The sequence below is a fragment of the Vitis vinifera genome, chromosome 14 (genome assembly GCF_030704535.1).
Source record: "Vitis vinifera cultivar Pinot Noir 40024 chromosome 14, ASM3070453v1".
NCBI classification, from domain to species: Eukaryota; Viridiplantae; Streptophyta; class Magnoliopsida; order Vitales; family Vitaceae; genus Vitis; species Vitis vinifera.
In genome coordinates this window covers 22,110,707-22,133,880 of record NC_081818.1, presented here as the reverse complement: position 1 = coordinate 22,133,880, position 23,174 = coordinate 22,110,707, and the positions used below count along the sequence as shown (strand labels likewise).

Below are 23,174 nucleotides of genomic sequence, written 5' to 3'. Positions count from 1 at the left end.
CCACGTGACTCTTCCAACCATCGAGGTATGTGGTCAAAACTTTGGCGTTTAGTTATGTCGTAAACCAGCATTGCGTCAACAGCACCCCTGTAATACGCACTTGTAACGGCTCTGTGTCATTCTTAGCCAGTAGTGTCCCAGATCTGAGCCTTGACACTCTTGCGTCGGATGACGAGGGTTCGAGTCTGGAACTCAACCCCGGTTGTAGCCTTGGAATCCAAACTGAACTCGTTCCTAGCGAACCGAGTTTACGACTAGCCCACTTCGGTGTCTCCGATCATAACCACTTTGAAAACGTAGTTGATCTTTTGGCTCGAATTGCCATAGCTTCCACCACTCGCCATCACCGCACCACTCCATTCTCTCTCTCTCGAACACTCTCTGTCTGGATTCAAGATCAGTCACAGCCTTCCTTTTCCCATCCTCAATTCTGTCCGCTGGGAAACCGAATTGCCACCATCAAACAGTTGGTTCCTTGCAGCCGTTGAAGCTTGTCAGCATCACCAAGAGACCAACCAATTGGGTTGTAGGAGAAATCAATCTGTTTCCATGTAATCTGATCCCAAACTCCAATCCCATGCACGTGGCTTCAATCTTTACCGCTAGCAATATTCCTATAATCTGAATTAAAGCCCAGAGCTCCGACAATTTCCTTTCTTTATGGCAGCCAGATTTGGATCCGATCTCGACTCTCCTTTGAGATTAAGCAATTTATCAATGTATAATCAGACCGCTGTGGACAAATCCATGCTTGGTGGTCATGCTTATTGATGATAGTCTAGAAATGTGGAAATCAAACAATTCTGATGAACCCTCTCCCATGCGTGATAAGGCCGATGATGTGTTATTCCAGATTCATCCCCGGAGATCTCTCTAATTAGAATGTTCAGAATCCCCCAGAAACGAGAGCTCTCTTTGCGGTTTCTTTCTCTAGCAGCGTTCATCCCCCCCTTTTTTTATATGCTTCCCGAACTTCATCACATGAATTACCACAATCATCATCCGTCACTTCTGCTCCATAGCATGAACCACAATATTTTCCATTGCATTCAAGCCTGCCACCATGTCTTTGTAATAGCTTCTCAATCTGAGGGCCACCAATTCCATCCTACCTAACTGCTACCACATTACCATGGGCGTCAATGGAGAGAAAGTTTTGACCAGCATGGGCGCTCGTACCATTGGAGATGCAGCCTTGAAGATTCCCCCAGAGTGACCTGCTACTGGTGCGTGCCTTCTATGGAATCTGTGTTGCGTGCTGGTCCTCTTAATGGTGAGGAATACGGCTGTGTGCTTGCAGTCCCCCTTGAAAATACACACAAGAACAAAAGAAGGCAACTAAGAAAAGAAAGCATAAAGGATGAAAATAGAATGATCTAGAGAAAGTCGTGCTTCATATTTCGATCCACGAGATTAGGTTGGTGGGAAGAGTAAAGAGAATCTGGGCAACCAAAATCTTAAAATAATATACCATAAAACAGAGTCTCATTGAATTCAAATGATAAAAAAAGTAGGGAATGGAACAATATCCGTAACAATATATGAGAAATCATCAAGATTCGCATGGAGTTTATGCCATCTCTAACCCAACAAGCAAACAGCGTCCCAGGTCACAAAAAAAATAAATAAAGAAGTAAAAAAAAATTGAGGAACATAGATTGGGAGTATGAGCCAAAACAAAACGTCAGTAAACTTACCTTAGAACTTTTCTGAAGAAGCAGAGATTGCTTCTCTTTTCTAATTCCACTTCGTTCTTAATGCATGCTGAAAGTCCCCTCTCCTCTGTGCCTCTCCTCCAGACCCAATGGATTTTAAATTCTAGGCAGTCTTGGCCGCAATGGCTTGGCTTCCGGCTATCTTCCCTCTCACCTTTGAAGACAATTTCCCATATAAAAATCCTCTTTTGCCCAGTCACTCCTTCTTCCTTCTTCCCTCTGAAATCTTCCGATGCGTGTTGCCCCTTTCTTTTCCTTTTCTCACATATATATCTTACCCCCTAAAACCTAAATCTCTCTAAAAAAGGCAAATTCTCTTATTTCCTCTATTCTTTTCTCCTTTTCCTTTTTTTTAAATCTTCCAATTTAAAAGCAATCTTCCCAATTTCAAATTCCCCTCCAAAACCTTCCAAGGAGAGTCCCACCTTCCTTAAACTCCAATGGTAAGTTTCCTTGCAAAAACATGAAATTTTTTAAAGTAAATAATTGAATGAATAACTAAACAAGTAAACAAAATAAATAAATAAATAAAATAAAATAAAAGTCTTAGTAGGCCTAGTGTGCCCAAACGGGCCTAAGGTGAGACTAAGTGGGCCAAGGTGGACCTAATGGGTCAAGAGTGCCTAAATGGACCTAGGGTGCCTAAATGGGCCTAAGTGCCTAAGTGGGCCTAAGTAGACTACCCTAAAAGTTATCTAAAAAATGAATGAAAAGCCTAAGTCTAAAATAGGGTTGCCAAAGGTCGCAATAAGAAGTCAGATAATCCCTCAGCTAAAATCTCCAGAGTGACTCAGAAAAAGGTAAGTCGTATGAGTAGTAATGGGCCACCAAGGAGTTACTATGGAGCATTAAAAATGAATTTAAAGACATGTGCTAAATGGACAAAATTGAGGGTCTACACATGTCTCTTACACTAAGGCACCACTCCCCTGGTGGTTATGATAGAAATGACTAAAAAGCCTAAACAACCCTTTCCCTCATATCAGCCTCTTCTGTGAGAGAAACCCTGTTAATCTTCACATTATCCATAGTATTCCTCCTCTTATGAGCATTTGCCATTTTGTGGAAGAAATTGGTGTTTCTGTCCATTTTTTCAACCAAAATTGCCTATATTTCTACCTCAAACTTGTTTATTCCATTAGAGTCCATTTCTTAAAATTTGCCCTTAAAATCTCCTTAATAGACTTCTCCTTAAATGATAAGGTACCTTGCACCTCTTTAGAATCCCAAAATTCCACTTGAGACAAGGCCTCTAATTTCTTAACAGCCACATTCTTGAAAACTTCAGTGTTCCACCTCTTCAAAAAACCTTTTGAGGTTTTTCAATTTTTCTGACAAAACAAAGCTTAGGGTCTCCCTAAAATTAAGGGTCATCCACCAAGACTTCATTAAGTCCTTAAAACCTTCCTCCTTGAGTCACATATTCTCAAACTTGAAAGGAGAAGGGTCTCTACACCCTTTCCCCACCTTCCCCCATCCAATAGAATTGGAGCATGGTCTGAAACAAGTCTAAACAACAAGTACTATAACATTCCATGGAAGTGGCCTTCTTAATCACTAGACACCAAAAAGCAGTATAACCGTGCAAGGACTTGATTATTCAAACCACCACCACGTAAAAGGGCCTCCTATTAAGTGAAAATCTCTTAGTTGAAGCTCATTTATGACCTCTGAAAATCTTCTCATTATTGTAGACAACCTCTAATTGCCACCAGAACGCTCCTGAGAGAATCTTGCAACATTGAAGTCATCCCTAATATACCATAGGTCATTCCATAATCCCCTTATAGCCCCCAATTTCGCCCAAAAATCCTCTCTAACACCTCTTTGGATAGGGTCATACACCCTAGTAAAAAACCAAACAAAACCATCATCAAAATTCTTAAATCAACAAGAAATTGAGTAAACCCCAACCTCCATACCCACTAACTCAAGAACTCTTTTATCCTAGAACACTACAATCCCCCTAAAAGCCCTCATCGCATTGATCACACCCCATTCAATGAATTTCCTTGTCCCTAGACTTTGCACCAACCCTAAGGATATATCTTGGATTTTGGTCTCCTGGATACAAACCAAATCTACCTTCTCCGTTTTAATGAAAGACTTCAACACCATTCTTTTGTTACGATCATTGGCCCCTCTTACATTCCAAGACAAAATTCTTAACTTCATGAGTCCCCAGTAGAAATTGCCTCTCAAACATTAACCCTACCACTATCTGAGTTTGTGCCCTTATAGCTCACCAACCATTCTAGTTTCTTCAGCTCTCTTTCAGATCGAGAAGATACAAATTTGTCTTTCTTTCTATCACACTTCTGCCCATTAAGACCCTTACAAGCCTTTATATGCTTCAATATCACCAGAATCTCCTCCTCATAAACCTCGGTTGGCATTCCTAAAAACTTACTAAATGCAGTTAACTTGTCATAAAACTCTTTCTTCTCTCATCCCTTGTCCTTTTTGCCTTCAAACCACGAACGTCTCTCCTCAGTGTCAGCAATAACTTCCTTTACCATAATTTCTTTACCCTTAAAACCCATGCAATCCACCAAACTTCCATCGACCAAAACCATCCGAAGGGGTTCCAAGGCCATCCTAATGTTACCTTCAGCCTCCACTAACTACAAGCAAGAAGATGACCCCTCCACCCCCAATCATATTTCAATCCCACATGTTTAAGAAGGAGTAGAAGAAAAATAACTTTTTCTCTCTCTCTCTCTCTCTCTCTCTCTCTCTACCCCTGCCCCCTTTCCCCCTTCCCCAATCCCCCTCCATTCTCGGCCCAAAAAAAGAGTTGGAGAAAGAGACTTACCTAGTATTCTATCACCCTCTTCTATCAAAGCTTTTTCGGTGGGCAAACATCTAACCAATGACGTCGGAAAACCCAAACAGCTTGAAAACAACCCCCAGCTACCCTCGTCGCTCCATCCATCCCTACCATAAGCCCTTGAAGACTTCAATTTCCCTAATCACTTAAGCAACTTAAGCTCTGAGGGTCTATGACCTAAATTTAAAGAGCCTTTGCCAATCAGCTTACTTGTTAACACTAAAGGCCCACTTGGCAAATTTAAAGAACCTTCACCAATCAACCCACCCTGATAACACTAAAGACCCATTGGGCTGGGTTTTAGGAACCAACTTGCTCACAAGCCCAAAACTCTCTTTAGTCAAATCTAAGCCACCACGTCTCTCTGCTATCCTTTCTTCCAAGTTAATGACACCCCTTGTCTCCTCTGCTACTCCTTTTTCAAACACCATACCATCTTTCCTACCCAAACAATCAAAGATAGACATGTCCAAAACTCCATTTTCCTTCTATAGTCTTCTTTTCCGCACTCCCTCGACAACGCGTGAATTACCCCCTCCCTTCTCCCCTCTCCCCTCTCCTCTGCCATACTCTGTGCAATAATGCACTAGCTCCACATGGGAGATCCATGGAGGAATTTCCCACCAAATTTGGACGACATACACTATTGTACCTTCCACCACCTATAGGGATCTTGGTTTTTCTCTCCCAACTAATCACACCAACACCCTAGCCCACTGCAAATGCCTGAAACTAGAAATGTCCTCATCCACTACCACAAATCCTTCACACCCATCATCTATTTTTTTTAAACATCTCCTTGCTCCGGAGATGAAGAGAGAGTCCCATCACCCTTACTCATACATGTTTTGCCAGCTTCTCTTTTCAACAACAACCTATCTCCAGGTTCCACCTCTAACATTAATACTAATTTCTGAAACCTTCGAGCCCCCCTTGAAAGAACTATCTCAGCATCAGAGAAAGTCTCAAACTCAAACAACATGAGGGCTCTTCCCAACTAGCAAATCTTCACTCTCCCTTACATAAGCTAACTGAAGTGAATCCAACTCTTTAAAGAGTTTAAACCTAGATAAGGAGATGGTCCATTTTCCTACCATCCAACTAGACAATGCTTCAACTGCTCTTTTCTCTACTGAGCCTCTTCTACCCCCACCTGCAGCCAAACTGCATTACCAACTCTTATAATGGACTTCTTAGTAGCCTTGATGTATGAAATAGTTGTTGTCTTCTTCAAGACATCTCCACTTTCCATAGCACTAGGAAAACTGGCCCAAGAGTCGACCCTATCGAGCCCACTCCCAATGAACGTAGCTTCTTAGCAAGCACAAGCCACCCATTGGGTAGTCCTCTTCCTTTAGGGAAGCACAAAGTAAATTTTTTTTCCCTCCATTGATTTCACCATACAGAAAATGAATATGTTTGCCTTATTAGAACAATACTCCAACTTGAACTTTCTACCATTTTCCACCTAAGACTTGGTGCACAACTTCCTTCCATCAATTCTATAGTAGGTTTCCATTCTAGCTAACAAAAGCCCAAGACTAGAATCCCCAAACTTTATCCAAGAAGAGAAACCTTTACTTCTTTCGCAGATACTCCCTATTAACTTACCTCTCACCTCCTCCAAAATGATTTCAAAGGATTTGGATTCAACAGCAAACCAACTTCTTCTTCCATTCATCAAAGTTATTCTTTTCTAGCTCTTTAAGCACCTTGAGACCTTGTTATTGATGTAGCAATAGTAGCTAAAGGCAACAAGCAACAACGCTAGGGCGAGAAACGCTAGAACCACAATTGCAACTAGCGCTGTTATCAAATTAGCTAAATTAATTCAATTAAATTTTAATGTTCGAAGGAGGATGTACCTTTTTTCTAATAAAAAAGGCAATGTTATCTTACTGATGAAAGTACATTCAGATTAAGTAAAACTCTTCTTTTAAATCATAACTTTAATTAATCTTAATTTTTAATTAAAATTAAAAAATTTTAAAAAATCTTATCATATATTCATAACATTTTAAGATTATTATTATTATTATTATTATTATTAATAATTTCACACTGGTGGGCCCAAACGGTCCCTAATCTGTATAGTCTTTTCAAAAAGGCCAACTAGATCCCAAACTTGACCAATCAGAGAAGTATCGTGGACTGCAGCCAATGACGTGGAGGCTCCTCTGGACTTTGGCCGCGGTTGAGCTTTGAATAGGTACACGCAGAGATCAGAATCCGAAAACCCTCACGATTGATGAACCCTAGCACGTCACAGTCTCACACGCCAATTCCTGTTCAAGAAGACTCTCTCTCTCTACTTCCTGTTTCTAAGGTTCTCTCTCTAGATTCAACGATGGCAGTTCCAGTTGTTCGATTCCCCATCATTCGTCTGGTGCGGTTCATCGGAGTTGTGGTCACTGCTTTCGTTCTCACATGGGCGGTTCATTACAGAGGAGGAATGGCGCTCATTTCTGAAAACAAAGATCTTATCTTCAACGTAATTTTCTCATTTTTGTTCTTTGTTCTGACTTGTATGCGCTGATTACAGGGAAAATGTAGGAAAGAGAAGGAACTGTGATTGCCATATTAATATTTCTTCTCTTTGTTTGTGGATGGAATTTGGCTTAGTTTAATTGGAGCTATGACAACTTAAAATATAAGATGCGAGATTTAACTCGTTCGTCATTTTAAATTTTTTCCTCTGTTTGCGTAGCTGCTGGACCTAGGGTTTGATTTTCTATGCTTGGATGCGATTTTTGCAAATCAAATGCGACTGCTTGTTTCTTGGATATTAAGTTTTTTGTTTCACTAATGTGTTGAGAATTGTTTGCACTGTGAATCATGTAGATCCTCAGGTCAGGATGTTAGATAGTTCAGCATGAAAATTGTTTGCATTTTGAATCATTGTCAAGGCCTTGCGGATATAGATCCTCAGAACAGTTTGTTTAGGTAGTTCATCATAAGAATTCTCTGCATTGTGAAACATTTTTTGAAGCCTTACGAATGAGATCCTCAGGATGTTTAGGTAGATCAGCACCTATCAAAAATAAAAAAAAAAAAAAAAATGTTTAGGTAGATCAGCATAAGAAGGTTTGCATGTGAGTTGTTTTCAAAGCCTTAACAATGTACCTCTTGATAGATATGATGATTTTGTCATTGATGTGAAATTTTATGCACTAGATTGAGATTAGAAGTGTACTTGTGTATGGGAGCTTTCTCCTATAAGTTATGGCTCTATTTTATATCGGAAACAATTGCAAGCTCTGCCAGTGTGCTGAGATCAATATCATCAGATCATGATGGTTTAGAGGTTGAAACAAGCCAAAGGGAAGGGGTGATTGGAACTTGTGCCGTGCATTAGCTCAAATCCAATGAATGAAGCTGACTGTCATTTGGAAGCTAGAATAGAAAACAATATTTAGCCATATAATAGCACTTTGGTGTCTCCATCAATGCATTAGGTAGGTCATATCTGCAGTGAATTCTCTTTTATGTACTGAATCTTCTTCTGCATGCACACACACACACACTTGCCTCTTAGACCTGAGTCAACCTTCTTGGAATCTTAGAGAACCCACTTTCAATAGAAACATTTCCCTAACCAGGAGTGAAACCGTAAGGCTATGTTTGGTTCCTGGAAAATGTGAGAGAAAGAAAATTGGGAGGAAAAATGGAAGGAAAGAAAAAGCTAAGGAAAGGAATATAAATTTTTTCATTTGTTTGGTTATCCATGGAAAATTCAAGGGAAAAAAAAAAAAGAATTCATTTTCTTTTGTTTGGTTAACCACGAAAAAAAGTCAAGGAAAAATAGAAGGAAAACAAAATCAACAATTTGTCTTAGATGATTATCAATTTGTTGAATAATAAAATAACTTTTGTGCTCTTATTTTCTAAAAATTAGTTTTGCAGAAACATATAACCAATCCACATCCTAACTCAAAACATTGCTCCTTACTCATTAGAATTTATGTGAAAATCAATGCTTAGATAAACCAAATTCAATAATCCTAGAAATCATACCCAAGCAACCAAATTTTCAGCAAATTAACACTGCATTTATGCTCTTGTACTGCAAATTAACATTGCACAATGAATGTATTCGGATCCATGGGAAATCGTTTTGGTGTCGAGCTGAGATTGAACCTCGTCAACACAAAGAGTGGACTTGAACCAAAGAGACAAAACGGCTGCTTGCACGTTCTTATAGCCCTATTCACTGACTTTCTCACTCGATTCAACCAAAACCCTTCTTCACTCTCACCCTGTTCCCCAAGATTGTACCCCATTGTGAAACTCTAGTCCCCCCAATTCTCCTTTTGCTTCTCCCAATTTCTCTCCGATCAAAGTCCAAGAACCCCAAGATTTAGGGTTTCCCAATGGGTGATCCCTTGGAGAGATTGGGATCGGAGGAGGTCATCAGAATGGAATCCTGTATGAAGGAGGAGCTCTACATGGAGATTGATTCGCCTTTCCGGGAAAATGTCACCACCGCTAAGGATTGGAAAAAGGCACTCAACACGGTGGTTCCAGTGGTGGTGCTTCGGACCACCACTTGTCGGGCCTTTGATACCGAGGCCGTCGGTGCCAGCTATGCCACTAGGATTGTGGTCGATAAACACCGCGGAATCATTGTCACTAATTGTCATGTTGCTAAGCTTGATATGCTTGGAGCTCAGTTTTTGACATCAATTTGTGTTGTGATTTTACCAAATTCTGTTTTACTATTATGGTTTATAGGGCCGGTAATTGCGGAGGCCATGTTTGTGAACCGTGAAGAAATTCCTGTGTATTCGATATATAGAGACCCTGTATTCATCCATGGGAACTCGGGTGCCTGAAAAGGGTAGGTTTTCAGAGGCACTGGAAGGTGGTCGGAGTGATAGTGGTGGTCGTTGAAAGGGTTGACGACGGTGAGAAGTCATGATGACGATGAGAAGCCATAGCGACCAGTGAAGAGGAAGTTAGAGGTGAGCAAGAGACTCGGTGAAGACGATACCACGAGCCTGATAAAATTTCCCCCACCTTTTCCCTTCTCTTTTTTTTCTTATTTTCCTCATTATTTTTTAAGGAAAATAGTAGGGAAAATATTATGATATTTTCTTTAATATTTTCCTTTATATTTTTTTTCCATCATATTTTCCATGTTACCCAAACTAAAGAAAATAATTTTCCACATGATTTTTTTTCCTTTCCTTAGCATTTTCCAGGAACCGAACATAGCCTAAGGTTTTTAAAATTTTTTCTATTATCTAATTTTCAGCATGTGTTAGTAAAAAGTAAACCTGTGTTCTTCTAACATTACTAACACTTAATGCATTTTCCATGTGTGATTTTGAATTACCAAATCAAATTCATGAACTTTTCCTCATGTTATTAGTCTAATGACAAATTAACCTTTTAAGTAACTTAAAATTATTAGTATTATGAAATATGAATTCAGCGCTAACAATTACTGATACCAAATTTTTCTGTTTGACTGAACACTGCCTTGACATTTTTACTAGTCTTTCCACAACGGCAAAGCTGTGGTTTTTGATAAAGTTATTTATTATGATTCTTGGTTGTCTCAAAACGAATTTCCCTATCATACTTGGAAAATTTCCCTTATCACACTTCTCAGATTTCTTTTAAGATTACATTTCCCATTTTTGTTTCTCATGTCTTCACCAATGTTCACCTCCTATGCTGATAACTATGTGTATCTCTTCACTGAATGATTGCATTGTTCTTATATTTTTTCTAGTGATTAAGCTGAAATGTTATTGTTTTATTAGTGAAGAATCGAAATCTTGACAGTTCCTTAAGACAGAACAACTTTGGTGGTGCCATCCTTCTCTTGAAAGGGGAAATAAAAATTTTATTTTATTGGCTCATTTTTCTTGATTTTAGTATTTTGAGTATTTCCTTACTTGTAACAGTGCAGGTTTCTTTCACTCTGTTAGTGAGCTTATTTTTGTTGTATCCCTTGCAGGTCCACCCTGTTTTAATGGTGATTGGCCTCATACTTCTGAATGGTGAAGGTAAAAATCCTTTATTTGGTGCATCTGTGCCATAGTAGAAAGCGTTCCTTGGCTATTTTGATCTCAATATTGCATTGAAAGTTTATGACCAGTTTCATTTTTATATGGTAATCCTATGTGGCATGAAGTTAAATGTATCAACTGCAATTTGAGATTATTGACATGATATCTTTAATTTAAAAGAGGACATGACCCTATATAGAGCTAGATTATAGTAATGAAGATGATCTTAGGCAGGCTTTAGTTTTTTGTCATGAATTGTTTGTGATCTTCTGAGGTTTTCTTAAGGCTTTGAAATTAAGAGGTTTGCTTTGTTGATTTTTGTGTTAGATTGGTTTGATGGTGATGTTCTTGCTTGTTTCTCATTGCTGTATGCTTCAGAGCAGACTAATGCTTGTCTTTTAAGCACTTGTTGCACAGAAAACTTATCTTAAGCGTTCATCAACATTTTCATTGTAGATAAAGGATTTGCTTTTATTCAGTTTTGATCAATATTTCATAATTCATACACAAACAAAACTGGTGTTACTTTTATGATGTTCAAAAGACAATGAAAAAAGAGGTTGTTGTGAAAAGTAGCAGAAATTGGGTGGCCCAAAAGAGAAAAAGAAATTCTATTGCTTGTAGTAAATGTAAGAACTTGCTTCACCTTTTCATTGTCTAGAAGGGTTTTTTTCTTCTGTAGAATAGTGGAGATTAATGCATGTGTGGGAGGGATGCAAAAGGAATATTTTCCAGATCATCCTCCCATGATAGTTGACCAGGTTTTAGAGTGGAACTGTATCCAGTTAAGAAAATTTAGAAGAATCTAGTCCCTTCAAATTTGAAGATATTCACTTCATGTTGTTTGCTCAAAAATTGATCACTGGTATTTTTTGCAAGAGGACACATTGTGCAATGAAGCACAAATTAACCCTTTGGAAAGTATTGCTGTTTGGAATGTAATGCTGTTTGATTTGTACAAAGTACTTTATTCAGGTAATGGAGTAGATGTCTTGTTGGTTGAGTTGTTCCTTTAGCCCTAAAATCATTTAAGAGTTTTTGCTTTGTGCCTCTCTTAGAGTTTTGAAAAAGAAAAAAAATGAAGTGCAAATTTATTTGGTTTTGGAAGGATAAATGCCAAATGCCAAATGCCATTGCCATTCAGAAACCATCTGTGGGAACCTGCTCCACCTTCTATCCTGCTGGAAGTCATTTATAGGATTAAGGGAAGTAATTTTTTGTCAGACATTAAATTGCTTTCATATTGTGCCATTTCATTTTCTACCCCTCCAGATCATCAGAACCTATTTACATCTGTTTCTGACCAACATTATTGGTCTTCTTTGACCATGTCAAAACAATCTCAATCATCACTAAATTTTTACTGTTTCTCAAATCCCCAAATGGTTGCATTTCTAAATAAACATTCCAATTTAATCCTTTCTACCTCTTCCACTTATATGTAGACTTGGTGACCAAGACTGCACTGCACTAATATCTACAGCAGACTTCTGAAAGTCTAGATTTAGTCCATGTTGGTTAAAAGTTCTTATTTCTGCAAGTTGTGATGAATCCTCCCTTACTATAGCAAATACTGGAATCTGGAATGATCAATCTGTAGTTTTCTGAAATTAATCTATGAAATTCACTTCAAGCTATCTTTCCTGCCACACTGGCACCTTCAAAATTGTTCCTTTAAATGCTTGGAATGGGTTGTTGCAGCAATGTTAGCATACAAGACAGTTTCAGGAACGAAAAACTACAAAAAGTTGGTTCATCTTAGTTTACAGTTCCTTGCATTCTGTTTGAGCCTTGTTGGTGTGTGGGCTGCTGTGAAATTCCACAATGAGAGAGGCATAGACAACTTCTACAGCCTGCATTCGTGGTTGGGATTAGCATGCCTTTTCCTGTTTGGCATCCAGGTCTTTTTTTCCTTTCCCTTTTTACTTCTATGTATTTTATTTCTATAATAAACTTGTATAATTGCATATGTTTACTGTTTCATTTGCGCAGTGGGCCACTGGATTTGCAACCTTCTGGTACCCAGGTGGGTCGAGAAACAGCAGAGCTAGCCTTCTTCCTTGGCATGTGTTCTTTGCAGTATACATTTATGCCCTTGCCGTTGCTACTGCTACAACCGGGATTTTAGAAAAAGCCACGTTCCTTCAAAGCAATAAGGTGATATCGCGATATTCCATGGAGGCACTGTTAGTAAACTCTTTGGGTATCTTGATAGTCGTTTTGGGTGGTTTTGTCATTCTTGCAGTTGTTACACCCGCGAATGGCAAAGGTGATATCCCTAGAGGATCCATAGAGTAGGCATGATTGTTGCTTGTGTATCTCTTGGTTGTTGCTTGTGTCCTGAAAATTGGGATCTTTGATCCTGAATTTCTCATTACTTCTACGAACCCAAGTCATGTGTTTCCAAAATTTGTCACGGGAACATGAATATAGTGATTTCATAAATTAAGAGTGAGATTTTTGCCTTGGCCAGAAGCCTCAAAAACTGCGCTAAAAACCCTAACTTCACTCCTGTACATTCTTGTGCACTTAAATAAATGAAGTTGAGCTTCCTTTGCAACTGTGGGATATGATGCAATTTTTAGCTCCGCTGATGAAACCATATGAATTTTCTAGCGTCCCAAAATAAATCAATCTGACTTCACAGGTTGCAGCCGTTTCAAAAAGTTCTGCATGTGGCATTAATGCATGACGTGTCTTAAATTGCTTTAGGATTCTAAAATAAATATTTTGTTTTCTTGGAAGAAAAAGAGAAAAAAGAAAAACAAGAACACTTCCATATGTATAGCAGTGATATTTATGGTAGGGGTCCATGGCATTTGAGAGTGATGTTTCATATGAACTATAAATTCACATTTAAAGAATGTGCCTGGGCTGGGGACCCCATAACATAGGCCCATGGCAGACGACTGCATGCGACTGACCCGTTATGTTAAAGGCTGAATCGGGACCTCTTTCTTAAAACTCTATGGCCGGGCAGATGAGCGACCTCGAGTAAGACAAACCGAAGACGCATCGTAGAATATAGAACCACAGAAGATATTTGAGCCCTCACATTCAAACATAGCTGCCCAATTAGAGTGGCCACTCCTGCGGAACCGACAACGCCACAGAGGTGAAAGGGGATTGGTCGAATACAAAGGTTTGGCCAGATTGATCGTCCCACAAAGCTGTCCAGTCATCTCTATAAGAAAAAGGTATCACCTGACATCTTAATAAGAAAAAGGTATGACCTGAAAAGCTAGTGTTACAGCTGAAATGGTCCCTCGATATGTTTGCTTTTTTTACTTTAGTATCTTTGTTTTTTTTAGTTTTTATTTTAATTTAGTTTCTATTTAGTTTGGTTTCCTTGTCTCTTCCATCCTTTAGCCTATATAAAATAAGAAGACATGAAAAAAATCTCAATAAGAAAAACCTAAAAATTGTTCTCTCAATCTGCATCTTTTCCTTAGGTCATAAGATTTGGTATCAGAGCATCGTCTTGACACCAATCATGGTAGAAGAGACTAGAGCACAAGAACAACTTAGACTTGAAGATACTATTAAACAATTGAAGGATTCATCAAATAAACAAGCAGTCACCTTATCAGAACTATCGAAGATGGTTGCAACTATAAACTAAAAATTTGAACACTTGACTTCTAGAGTAGAGGAGTTAGGTAATAGGAACAATGCTTTAATCAATAGAAGCGGGACAAGCTATCACTCACATGTTACAAAATCCCTTCAAACCAAGTTTTCCAAACTCGGTTTTCCAAATTTTGAAAGTAGGAATCAAATAGGTGGATTTACAAATGTGAGATTTTTTAATATTAATGGAATCAAGGATCATGAAAAGGTAGGATTGGCTTCCTTACATTTAGAAGGAAGGAAGGATCTTGGAATGGTTTCAAGAGTACGAGGCTAGTAACAAGGAGATCAATTGGGGACAGTTTTCTATAGATGTTGTTTCTAGGTTTAGCCCTAGTGCTTATGACAATCTTATTGGGCAAATAAGCAAATTGCAACAAGTTGCTATGATTAGGGCATATCAACAGCAATTGAAGGTGTTGATGACTAGAACTAGTAGGTTGCCAAAGGAGTTTTTGGTTAAGTGTTTTATTAGTGGCTTGAAAAAGGCCATAAAAAAAAATCAAGTTACCATGTTTCGATTGAGCACACTAGCCTAAGCCATGTGGCTAGCCTTGTTACAACAAGGGACAATGGAGATAATTCTCAGGGAAGTCAAAGGTTCTAATAGAGATGGGGGAAGGACAAGGAACTCTATGGGAATCAAAATGAATCAAGGTGGTCAATTACCACCCATTAAGAGGGTTTTAGTCGTAGAGATGCAAGAGATATGAGAAAAAAGGTTTTTATTTTTTATTTTTTTTATTGTGATAAGAAATATGAGTCTGACCATAAATGTAAGAGGAAGCAGTTTTTTTTGTTAGATGGCGATGAAAGTGAAGGGAAAACAACATGTGAAGTTGAAAATGATATTAAGGAGGATGGTCCTATGGTTTCAATCAATGCGATATCTAGTTCAACATCTCACTAGAATATAAGGATCTATGGCAACATTAAGAAGAAAGCCATCACCATACTAATTGACTCAGGAAGCACCCATAACTTCCTTGATCCCATAGTGGCTTTATGAACTAATAGGAAGCTCAAATCTCAATTTATGGTCTTTATAAGGTGCTTAAAAGGTGGGATATGCAACTTATAATTTAGAATTTCCAGCAGATTCTAAGATCCATTCGGTTTTCCATGTTTCATTCCTAAAAAAGGAGTTGGGAGTAGCAAATTTATAGCAAACTGAGTTACCTTCAATCCAAGAAGATGGTAAAGTGCAACTAAAACCAATAGTGGTGCTTGATAGGTGCATGGTTAAGAGGAACAACAAGGCAGTTGCTCAATGGCTCATATATTAGTCTAACTTGCTTCGAGAAGATGTAGCATAGGAAGATGCCTACAAGATTCAACAAAAGTTTCCACAGTTTCAACCTTGTAGACAAGACTTCTTTTGATGGGGAGGGGAATGTTATAGCCAAAATAAAGGATCCTTAGAATCCCTCAGTATATTTGTTTTCTATAATTAACATATTTGCTTTATTTAGTTTCTACATCTAGTTTCTTTATTTGAATTTATTTTCTACACAATTTAGTTTCTTTCTTTACTTTCTATTTCATCTAGTTTCTTTATTTTAATTTAGTTTCTATTTAGTTTAGTTTTTTTGTTTCATATATCCTCTATAAGGTGAGTAACCTATATAAAATAAGGAGAGTGTAATGGGGAAAGACATGAAGAAGAATCTTAATAAGAAAAACTCAAAATTCGTTCTCAATTTGCATCTTCTCCTTGGATCAAAAGAGTTATCCACAATTGCAACAAGTTAGGGTTATCTCATTCTACTAAGGATAGGCTTAACCATTCCTAACTACCTATTGGGACAACCTTGATCAACCAATAGGCCTTGGCATGTTTGGGTGCCACTTGAGATCTCTAACTAGTGGTGCCTCCAAGAGATGCCCTGTGTACGACATACTAACCATCAATCTAACTAGGGTTAGACAACCAAGGTTAGGGTTACCTATAAAAGATACTCATGACTTATAAGAAATGTAAGCCTTTTCATTTCTATACATTGAGCCTTGAGCCAATCAATTCTCTCTATCTTTTTCTTTCTCTTGGAACCTCTTCACTAACTGAAGTGTTAGAATGGAATAGTTGAAAATTCCTAACTATCTTTATTTGTAGCCATTTGTCTTGAAGTAAATGAACATTCATGTGGCCATCAGGTAGCATTTGGGTGAGGAATTGTTGGATTCCCTCAATAATGAACTCGATCAAAAAGTCAGATTGACGAAATAGGCCTAATAAAATATACTAATATATCATCTAATGAATCAGTAAATGGTCTGAAAAGGGACATTCTAGCTTTGGGAAGTGTTTTTAAAAACTATTCTAAGAAATTGTTTTTGAAATCGTTCTATGATATTTTATAGAACAAAAGTCTATTTGGGAATTTGAAATATTTTTAATGGAAGTATTGGCCATAGATGATGGCCAACTTGTGAGTCTGCCCACCTACTAAGGTCGAGTGATGGATTTTGCTACAACAGTTGCCTCTTAAGGGGGTGCTAGATTCTGTCGAGAAAGGGTACCTTGATATTATATCAGCTAAATATTGTCTCTCCATCATGAAGTCCTCATGGCTCCATTTAAAAATATAGTGATTTGAGAGCTTGCCCTGACCACTCCTAGAAGAACTCAAAAATGGATCAACGAGAAGAATCTATCGAGTCGCCAACACGAATCATGTGGCATAGATATCGAGGGCGACGATGAGACGTGTACAAGGAACAAATCCTAAAGGAAAACCTTGTTTTGTCACATCGGCAAGAAACGTCATGAAGGTTAGCCATGAGCCACCTAATGTAAATCTGCCCAACTAATCATAAGTGAGAAAATAAAGGCTAATCTTAATATAGAAAACACCCAAGAGGATGGAGGTGAATTAGGTTTTTAATTTTTTTTTTCAAACACAACAAATTCAAGCAAAGGAAACACAAATATAAAGAGATAAGGTTAAATGAAGCAAACTCACATTTTATAGTGGTTTGACACCTCTTGCCTACGTCCACTCTCCTCAAGCTCCTAATCGAGTAAGGGTTCTATTATACTTGAAGCTTCAACCAATCTTCCAACACCTTTAGACTTGGATTCTAGCTCTAATGGACTCTTACACAATCCCTTTAAGTCTCTACTCACTTGAAGCTTCTAACACTGAAATAAAAAGTTCAAATATCTTAACCTAGCTCAACAATGGCTTAAATACAACTTAAAGTTAGGATGAATCACAAAGGTGCACTAAAGAATATGCAAATGGAGATTCAATGCACCAGGGAAAGAATAAGAGCTTTTAAGGTAATAATAAGTAGGTAAAAAAAATAAATGCAGGTGTTCTCTTACTCATAAACAAAGTAGAGTTCTCAATTTATAGGTTTCTAGTCTCGAGAGTCAAAATGCCAAAAAGTAGCCTCAACCGATTGAGCTGGGGGTTGACCGGTTGATTAGTCGTTAGAGCATTTAATGCTTGGTAGGTATGTGAGATCCCACATCGGATAGGAGGGAAATTTCTTGGCGCTATATATATAGAGGCTCCTTATAATCCTACATACGCGTTTTAAAGCCATGAGAGCCCCTTTGGGTCCAAAGCGGACACTATCTACATGGTTGGGAGCGGGTCGTTACAAATGGTATCAGAGTCGATCCCTAACCTCGGTGTAGGATTTGTTTGGCCCTGTAAAGGTGTTTGTCTGTTTTGCCCCATAATCTCGTGGGACACAACGAGGACATTGTGTCTACATGGGAGGTGTTTGTGACATCTCACATCGGATATGGGAAAAGTTCTTGACGCTATATAAGTATGAACTCATCGTAACCTTGTAGACATGTTTTAAAGCTATGAGAGCCCCTTTGGGTCCAAAATGGACAATATCTACACGGTTGGGAGCAGGTCATTACAATTGGTATCAGAACCGATCCCCGACCTCGGTGTGGGGTTTGTTTGGTTCTATAAGGGTGTTTGTTTGGACCCATAATCTCGTGAAGGGGGAAAGTTCATAGCGCTATATATATAGAGGCTCCTTGTAACCTTACAGATGCGTTTTAAATATGTGAGGATCCCTTTGGGTCCAAAGCGGACAATATCTACATGGTTGGGAGCGGGTCGTTACAAATGGTATCAAAGCCGATCCTAACCTCGGTGTGGGATTTGTTTGACCCCGTAAGGGTGTTTGTCTATTTGGCTCCATAATCCCGTGGGACACAACAAGGACGTTGTGTCTGCATGAGGGGGTGTTTGTGACATCCCACATCGGATATGAGGGAAAGTTTATGACGCTATATAAGTATGGACTCATCGTAACCCTGTAGACACGTTTTAAAGTCATGAGGACCCCTTTGGGTCCAAAGCGGACAATATCTACAAGGTTAGGAGCGAGTCATTACAAATGGTATTAGAGCCGATATCCAACCTCGGTGTGAGGGTTTGTTTGGCCCCATAATCCCATAGGACACAACGAGGACGTTGTATCTGCATGGGGGGGAGAAGGTGTTTGTGATGTCCCACATCGGATATAGGAGAAAGTTCTTGGCGCTATATATGTAGAGGTTCCTTTTAACCAAGTAGAAACGTTTTAAGGCCCCTTTGGGTCCAAAGCGGACAATATCCACACGGTTGGGAGCGCGTCGTTACATCTTCATAGGTTAAGTCCTCAAAAATTTGAATAGGCTCCAACTCCAAAACATGAGAGAGATCATAAATATATTTCCTCAAAGTCGAAACATGGAATACATTATGAATCTTAGATAGACTTGGAGGCAAAACCACTTTATAAGCTAAAGTGCCTATTCTTTCTAATACCTCAAATGGTCCCACAAAACGAAGACTGAGTTTCCATTTTCTTCCAAATCTCATTATAAGCTTCATAGATGAAACTTTCAAGAAAACATGATCACTCACCTCAAATTCCAAATCTCGTTTGCGATTATCAACATAACTCTTTTGTCTTCTTTGTGCTGTTTTCAATCTTTTTTTTAATTAAAGAGACCTTTTCAACAATCAACTGCACAAGTTCAGGCCCCAAAAGTTTCTTCTCTCCAACATCATCCCAACAAACAGGAGATCGACATCTCCTACCATATAACGCCTCAAAAGGTGTCATCCCAATGCTAGCTTGAAAGCTATTATTATAAGCAAACTCTACTAGGGGCAAATAATCATCCCAATTACCTTTTAGGTCCAAAGCACAAGCTCTCAACAAATCTTCTAAGACCTGAATTACTCTCTCTAATTGACCATCAGTCTGCGGATGAAAAACAATATTAAAACTCAACTTCATACCTAATGTTTTTTGTAAACTATGACAAAATCTAGAAGTGAAACGAGGATCTCTGTCAGATACTATAGAAACAGGTACACCATGCATTCTCACAATCTCCTTAATATATAGAGAAACCAAATAATCCATAGAAAATTTGACTTTCATAGGCAGAAAATGAGCAGACTTTGTCAATCGATCCACAATTACCCAAATAGCATTATTACCCCCTAAAGTTCTTAGCAACCTTGTCACAAAGTTCATGGTAATATGTTCCCATTTCCATTCAGGAATAGAAAGGTTGTAATGATCCTGTTGGTCGTTGATGCTTTGCTTTCACCTGTTGGCACACCAAACATTGAGCCACAAATCTTGCAATATCTCGCTTCATACCTGGCCACCAATAATTTTGCTTCAAATCTCTATACATTTTCGTCCCTCCTAGGTGGATCGTAAACTTAGGACAATGAGCTTCCTCCAATAGCTCTCTCCCTAAATCTTCCTCATTTGGGACACAAAGTCTAGTCCCAAATCTCAAAATCTCATCATCTGATAAGACAAATTCAGGCTTACTACCTCTCTTAACTTCCTCTATAAGTTGCACTAATTGCATATCATTCTTTTATAGGGTCTTAATTCTCCTAACCAAGTTTGGTTGCACTCTAAAGTTCACCACAAGAGCTCCCGAGTCCAAAACTCTTATATGGACTTGTAAACTCCTCAAATCTTCTAATAATTGACTCTGACAACCTCTAATAGCTACTAAGGAACCAACAGATTTCCTGCTCAAGGCATCAGCCACAACATTCGCATTCCGTCGGTGATACTAAATAATGTAGTCATAGTCTTTAAGTAGTTCAATCCACCTCCTCTGTCTCATGTTCAATTCCTTTTGGAAAAATAAATACTTCAAACTCTTATGATCTGTGAATATCTCACAAGTTTCACCAAAAAGAAATCCGGATCTTAATTGCAAAAATCATTACAGTTAACTCCAAATCATGAGTAGGATAATTTCATTTATAAGGCTTTAAGTGTCTAGAAGCATAAGCTACAACTTTCCCATGTTGCATAAGAACACAAACCAAACCCTGACGAGAGACTTCACTGTACACCACAAACCTTCCTAAGCCTGAAGAGATAGTCAAAATAGGAGTTGTCACCAATTTGTTCTTTAACTATTGAAAACTACATTCACAATCATTAAACCACTCAAACTTAACCCCTTTCTAAGTCAACCTGGTCAGATGTAGGGCGATCTTAGAGAACCCCTAAATAAACCGCCTATAATAACCAGCCAGTCCTAAGAAACTTCGAATCTCGGTCACAGTATTAGGTCTCCTCCAATTTGACACAACATCTATCTTTCCAGGGTCAATAGAGATGTCATCCTTAGTCACCACATGCCCAAGGAAAGAGACTTTGTCTAACCAGAAATCACACTTTAGTTTATCATACAATTGCTTATCTCTAAGAGTCTACAATACAATACTCAAATGGCGCTCATGTTCCTCCCTACTATTTGAGTACACCAAAATATCATCTATAAAAACCACCACAGATTGATCTAGATAGGGCTTGAATACCCTATTCATTAAGTCCATAAAAACAGCAGGTGCATTAGTCAAACCAAAAGGCATAACCAAAAATTCATAATGTCCATATCTAGTTCGAAAAACAATCTTGGGTACATCTTCACTTCCAACCCTTAAATGATGATAACCATACCGAAGATCAATCTTAAAGAACACACATGCACCCTGAAGTTGATCAAACAAATCATCAATCCGAGGAAGGGGATACTTGTTCCTCATTGTCACCTTATTCAACTCTCTATAATCAATGTAGAGTCTCATATATCCATCATTCTTCTTTACAAATAAAACAGGAGATCCCCAATGTGAAACACTAGGCCTAATGAAGCCCTTATCTAACAACTCCTGAAGTTGAATCTTCAACTCCTTAAGCTTCATAGGTGTCATCCTGTAAGGGGCCTTAGAGATAGGAGTTGTCTTTGGTGCCAAATCAATGGTGAACTCCACCTCCCTCTCTGGTGGCAAGCCAGGTAGATCATCTGGAAAGATATCAGGATAGTCTCTTACAATGGGTATGTCTTCCAACTTTAAATCATTTTCCTCATTCACAACATAAGCCAAAAAGCCTTGACAACCTTTCCTAAGTAAAGAACTAGCTCGCAAGGCTGAGATCATACGTAGTGGTTTGTCCACATGCTTCCCCTCAAAACTAAAATCAGGCTGACTAGGAATGCTAAATGTCACTCTTTTCCCAAAACAATCAATAGATGCATGGTATGAAGCTAACCAATCCATCCCCAAAATCACATCAAAATCCTAAAGGTCAAGAAGTACTAAGTCAACTGTCATATCTCTATACCTAATCATCACACAACAATCTCTAAGTATTTTATTAACCACAACAGAATCTCCTAAAGAAATAGCAACAAATAAATCAAAGTTCATGCTATCAATTGACATCCAAGACTTTGAAATAGCTAATGTTGGGTTTCTTGTTTTCCCAAAGCTCATAGGGAGTTTTTTTAAGTATGGGCCTTAATAAAACTCTATTTAAAACATAACTAGACGTGTTAATTGCTTCAGCCTAAAAATATTTTGGTAGGTTGTTTTCATTTGGCATGGTTCTTACCATCTCTTAAATGGTTATATTTTTCCTTTCAACTACCCTATTTTGTTGAGGAGTTCTACGATCTGAAAAATTGTAGTCAATTCCATTCTTATTGCAATAATTTTCAAAATCAACATTTTCAAATTCTCTTCCATGATCACTTCTTATACAAGTAATTCCAAAACCTTTTTCATTTTGAACCTTATTGCAAAACTTTAAAAACTCATAAAAAGTTTCATTTTTTTTTTACTTAAAAATAAGACCCATGTGTATCTAGATAAGTCATTCATAATAACATAAGCAAAAGACTTTCATCCAAGACTTGGTGTCCTAGAGAGACCAAATAAACCCATATGCAATAACTCAAGTGGCCTAGTTGTGGAAATAAAGTTTTTTGTTTTTAAAAGAGTTTTTGATTTGCTTTCCCACTTGACAAGCTTCACAAACTTTATCTTTTTGAAAATTTATTTTGGAAAGACCTCTAACAAGTTCATCTTTGTTGAGTTCGGAAATGAGGTCCATGTTAGCATGTCCCAACCTCCTATGTCACAACTAACTTTGATCATGCATGCTTGAAAATCATTTATCATGACCATCATATTTTGAAATATTTATAGTGCAAGCATTATCACATCTATGGCCCATGAAGATGGTTTTTTTATTTTGAATATCCTTGATAATGCAATGAGTTGTTTCAAAAATCACTTTAAAACATTTGTCACAAAATTGACTAATGCTTAAAAGATTGTGTTTTAAATCATCTACTAATAAAACATTTTCAATTAGAGAAGATGTGTCATTACCAATGTTGCCTTGACCAATGATCTTTCTTTTTTGCATTGTCTCCAAAGGTAGCATATCCTTCATTTTTCTTTGTAAGAAAAGCAAACTTGGATTCATCTCCGATCATGTGTATTGAGCATCCACTATTCAAGAACCATTTATCCTTCTTTGAACCCTATGACACATAACTCAAGTTGATTTAAGTACTCATATCTTCTTGGGTCTTTCAGGGTTGGCGACCTTGGATTTTTCAACCCAAATCTTTTTAGTTTTTGCATTTAAATTCTTTTGAAAACCTTTTCTTAAAAGGCATGT

At 38.1% G+C, this 23,174-nt stretch overlaps 1 protein-coding gene across 1 annotated transcript; it reads left to right on the top strand.

The window, feature by feature from the left end:
• The first annotated feature begins 6,640 nt into the window (after nt 1-6,640).
• Nucleotides 6,641-13,122, top strand: LOC100251417 (transmembrane ascorbate ferrireductase 2). Its single transcript, XM_002283125.4, has 4 exons — nt 6,641-7,036; nt 10,511-10,559; nt 12,264-12,463; nt 12,555-13,122. The coding sequence occupies exons 1-4, from the start codon at nt 6,794-6,796 to the stop codon at nt 12,858-12,860; spliced, it is 798 nt and encodes a 265-aa protein (XP_002283161.1). The 5' UTR covers nt 6,641-6,793; the 3' UTR covers nt 12,861-13,122.
• The last annotated feature ends 10,052 nt before the right edge of the window (nt 13,123-23,174 follow it).